This window comes from Pelophylax lessonae, assembly GCF_965119305.1.
Source record: "Pelophylax lessonae genome assembly, chromosome: 6".
NCBI lineage: Eukaryota > Metazoa > Chordata > Amphibia > Anura > Ranidae > Pelophylax > Pelophylax lessonae.
In genome coordinates, this window is record NC_138773.1 from 44,230,194 (window position 1) to 44,235,551 (window position 5,358).

Here is a 5,358-nt window from a genome sequence, read left to right on the forward strand (position 1 = left end):
TTAGACCCTGAAGAGAAACCTAAAGTAAAGTCCACCTTTAAATTTTCACATCAGTGGCAAAGTGAAGCAGCGGCCTTGCCGCACACACCGCAGCTAGACGTCCTCAAGTTTTGTGCATAGTTACTAAGTTGGAGTATCCCACTCATCCCTTCTCCCATCCCAGTTCCAAATAAAATATAAAAAAAACAACTGGACTGTTCATTGACTGAGCCAAGTGTTAAAGTACTAAGATTTGACAGACTGTTGTTATGGGTAACCCAGGGGAATCCATTCTCAGCAGCTCCCAAGGGGGCAGTGCTGCATTTACATAGGCAGACCGCCCTTCTGCCTCTCTGATGATCACAGGTGACTAGTAAACATCGGGTCTGCCAGACCTGTTGATTGACATCCCTGCTAGCCAATCACAGCGCAATGGCGCCATCTAGTGGCTATTGAACAAGGCAGCATATAGGTACGTCGTTTCACGCAATAGCACTTCTTTGCCGCAGAAAATACATGGCGGTGGTTCCAGTTTTTTAATTTTTATTAAGAGTTAATTTGCTCTTCACCAATCTCATCAGGGCCCTTTTCACTTCTTTATTACGTATGGTGTAAATCAGAGGGTTTAACATGGGAGTCACTGATGTGTATAGCACAGTGCAGATTTGCTCCAAAAGCTCAGAGTACTGAAATTTTGGAACCAGTATCACAGAAGTTCCGTTTACATAGAAGAGGATGGTTACAATGAGGTGGGATGAGCAGGTGGAGAAGACTTTCCTCCTTGCATCTATTGAATTCATGTTTAGGATGATGCCAATTATTTTTACATAAGACATCAGATTAAACAAAAATGGAAAAAAGCCAAGCAACAAAAGCTCAAAGCTCACCAACACGAAGAACATCTCAGTCCCGGCACATGAAATGTTGATCAGAGCTTTGACATCACAGAAAAGTTGATGAATGACTTTTGAATGGCAAAATGACATAGATGACGCTGTCATTGTCATCAATAAAGAATTTGCACAAGCGGAGATCCAGGTGCCTGCAATGAACATCAAACAATTTTTTCTCCCCAAGATTTGGTGATAGTGTAAAGGCTTACAGATAGCGACATATCGGTCATATGCCATAATGAATAAAATAATATCTTCACTGGTGCCAAATAAGAAGAAAAGGTAAAACTGAGTAAAGCATTGAGTGAATGATATTGTATTATTGTTAGTAAGTAACATGTGTAGCAGTTTGGGAACAATGACTGTTGTAAAACAAATATCTACAATGGATAAGTTACAGAGAAACAGATACATGGGGGTGTGTAAATGGTCATCAATATTTATCACTGTGATGATAATTATATTTATTAACAGGCATATGAAATATATTGTAAGTAAAATACCAAAAACGTACAGTTTATCTTCCGCTTTAAAGAAAAATGGCAAAATCTGAAACACGTTAGTTGTTGTATAATTTTTCATCAAAACTGCTCTTCTTTTGTGAGAAAAAAATAAAATATGATGATCATCTACAATGCCAGAACTTATCTGGTAGAAGACTGCAGGTTCAGATGATTCAGTGTTCTCTTTTCATGCTGACTTGTTGTGGCACATTTTATTTATATGTACTTAAAAATTATGTAAAAAAAATTGAAAATTATTATGACAAAGTTTATCATTTTTGCATTTTAAATAAACACCCTACTGGTAACAAATAGCTGAAGAATTATTATTATGGTAAAATCTGAAACTCTTTACATTCTGTATAATTATTTATCAAAACTGTTCCTCCTTTGTAAGAAGCAATGAAATATGATAATGATCAACACTGATATCATTTTTTTTAGCAAAACACTGCAGATTCAAATGGATAAATATTCAGTTATTCGGTTTTTATACTGACATGTTGTGTAAAACTTTATTAATTTACACATAGAAAAATGTTTACTGTTTTGGCACTGTCAATAAACACCTTATGATTAATATCGTTAAAGAATTATTATTATTTTATCATCAGATCAGTATCAGATTATGGATTTCTCCTTCTTTTCTTATAAGAAAATTGTAGCTATAGTAGAAAATAATTTTCGAAAGCCATGGTAAATTTATATATGTAAATGGTAAAGATCATTTATTTTTTTTTTGCTATCAAAGAATCATATACAGTACTTAGGCCACATCTGCAAAGAGTATAAAAAGTATTTGATCACTAATTGCTGTAAGTTGCATATATACACTATATTCTCACACCTGCCTTTACACACACATGAACTTTAATGGCATCCCAGTCTTAGTCCGTAGAGTTCAATATTGAGTTGACCCACCCTTTGTAGCTATAACAGCTTCAACTCTTCTTGGAAGGCCGTCCGCAAGGTTTAGGGATTTGTCTATGGAAATGTTTTTCCAGAAGTGAATTTGTGAGGTAAGGCACAGATGTTGGATGAGAAGGCCTGGCTCGCAGTCTCCATTCTTATTCATCCCAAAGGTGTTCTATTGAGTTGAGGTCAGGACTCAACTGCAGGCCAGTCAAGTTCTTCCGCCCTAAACTCGCTCATCCATGTCTTTATGGACCTTGCTTTTCTGCAATGGTGCGCAGTCATGTTGAAACAGGAAGGGGCCATCACCAAATTGTTCCCACAAAGTAATTTTCCAAAATGCCTTGGTATGCTGACAACTTAAAGTGGAGTTCCACCCACTTTTAATAAATTGGATTACATAGATGTATGTAATCCCCTTTAAAACGACTTTTACCAATGGAAAGTTTTTTTTTTTTTTGCTAGTAAATACCTTATTTTCTGCTTTATTTATCCTCTTCTCACTTCCGGGTCCGGTCGGCGATTATGTCATTCGGCGATTAGCAGTGTGTGCTGGGATATATTTCAGGGCATGAAATCTCGCATTATTACACAGGAGATGAGCTGTACTGCGTGCTCTGCCCTGCCTCCGCCCCGCCTCCTCTCAGTGAGTTGTATGTATGTAGTGTATTGAGGCCGTGCTCCGCCCCGCCTCCGCCCCGCCTCCTCTCAGTGAGCGAGGACTGAAAGCATTATATCCTCACTGAGCTCACTGAGAGGAGGCGGGGCGGAGCACGGCCTCAATACACTACATACATACAGCTCACTGAGAGGAGGCGGGGCGGAGCACGGCCTCAATACACTACATACATACAGCTCACTGAGAGGAGGCGGGGCGGAGCACGGCCTCAATACACTACATACATACAGCTCACTGAGAGGAGGCGGGGCAGAGCACGCAGTACAGCTAATCTCCTGTGTAATAATGCAAGATTTCATGCCCTGAAATACATCCCAGCATACACTGCCAATCGTGGAATGACGTAATCGCCGACTGGACCCGGAAGTGAGAAGAGGATAAATAAAGCAGAAAATAAGGTATTTGCTAGCAACAAAAAAAAAAAAAACTTTCCATTGGTAAAAGTCGTTTTAAAGGGGATTACATACATCTAAAGTGGCTAAAATGGGTGGAACTCCACTTTAAGTGTTCCCTTCACTGGAACTAAGAGGTCAAGCCCAACCCCTGAAAAACAACCCCACACCATAATCCCCCCTCCACCAAATGATTTGGACCAGTGCACAAAGCAAGGTCCATAAAGACATGGGTGAGCGAGTTTGGGGTGGAGGAACTGGACTGGCCTTCACAGAGTCCTGATCTCAACTCAAAAGAACACCTTTGGGATGAATAAGAATGGAGACTGCGAGCCAGGCCTTCTCATCCAACATCAGTGCCTGACCTCACAAATGCCCTTCTGGAAAAACATTTCAATAGACACATCCCTAAACCTGACCTCAACTCGATAGAACACCTTTGGGATGAATTAGCAAGTTAATGTGCATGTAAAGGCAGGTGTACCAATACTTTTGACAATAGAGTGTATATACAGTATATACATAAAAAAGTTGAACATACTCAATGAAGTTACCGTATAGTTTTATACTAATATGTTGAAGTGAACCTGTGCCCAGATCATGTACATCATGTTTTTCCCTCTGTTAATTTCTTGCATAGGTACTTCTTCCAGGTGCCCATGTCACTGACTGTGTGACATTGACGATTCCCATTGGACAGGCAGTGGAGGGATCAAGAGGAAAACTGATGTCAAATTAGAGGGAATGAAGAGAAACATCCATTGAAAATGATGGTGTGGCGCTGTGCTAGCAATCTCTGCAGGTTAACATGGAGTCAGTAAGTTACCTGAATGAGTTGACTCCGTGGAGTATAATGGACTTCCCCAGGTAAGTAAAATTTAATACCTGGAAGGATGGACTGGGGGTGGGCTAGATGGAATGAGATGGAGGGATAATACATTTACTGAGCATTAAAACAAGTCCTCAATCATCTCTGTATCTATGAGCTTTAGGGGAAATTGTAATTCAATTTTCAAAGTTCACAAGTTTCTCAATACAGATATTGAAATCCAAACTTTTTATATGGAGGACAGATCTTGACAGGCCTCTAATGTACAGCTGTTAGAAGCTAAATAAAACTCAAATTCATAGATGTGATGGCTGCATTCATTTCCTTTTTAGGCTCTCTTTCTTCTATTGTCATCTGGTGATCCTGCCTGCAAGTCTGTTGTTTTTCAAAAGAACCAGCAGAATGTATCAGTTTACATTGATGAGTCAAAACCACCTAAAGTGATATTAAAGTCTTGTTTTGTTTTTTGCTTAAAAATAACAAACATGTTATAGTTATCTGCTCTGTGCAGTTGGTTTTGCACAGAGCAGCTCGGATCCTAGTCTTCTTCATGGGTCCCTCGCCGGTGCTCCTTCCCCTTCCCTCCTGCTGAGTGCCCCCACAGCAAGCAGCTTGCTATGGAGGTACCGGAGCTGAGCTGCTGCTCTCTCTGTCCATTCAGACATGTAGCCGTGGCTCAGCCCCACCCCCTGTCTCTCCTCATTGGCTCACTGACTTTGATTGACAGCAGCGGGAGCCAATGGCCAAAAGGAGAACTCACTGTATGCTATCACAGATTGTAAAATATGAACTGAAGACTGGCTTCAATTTGTTAAGCCCTGTTCACACAGGCGGAATGCCGGCTGACATTCAAAGATGTTGGCTGACGTTCAAAAAAAAAAAAAAATGCCCGACATTTAGCATTTGTGTGTGGCACACTGTTTGGGCGGGATCTGTCGGATGAGCACACTGGAAAACCAGCAGCCAACCAGCTTCCGATCATCGCTCTCAGCCAATAGTGGAGACTCTCGAGAGCGCTGATCAGAGTCTTCCCTCAGGCGGGGCTGCCCCCTGTCAGAACACAACAGCTCAGCGGGGGAAATCGCTGCACCAACATCGCATAGTCAGTACAGTGGCTCCGACCGGAGTGGTCAGTTTTTTTTTTTTGTTTAACCTTCGTAGTTTGTACCAG

General features: G+C 40.9%; 1 protein-coding gene across 1 annotated transcript; it reads right to left on the reverse strand.

The window, feature by feature from the left end:
• Positions 1–515: 515 nt before the first annotated feature.
• Positions 516–1,454, reverse strand: LOC309558560 (olfactory receptor 10A7-like; the record flags this gene model as incomplete). The annotated part of the gene is made up of 1 exon (XM_082261639.1): positions 516–1,454. One exon carries the CDS (start codon positions 1,452–1,454, stop codon positions 516–518), a length of 939 nt encoding a protein of 312 aa, XP_082117765.1.
• Positions 1,455–5,358: the final 3,904 nt, after the last annotated feature.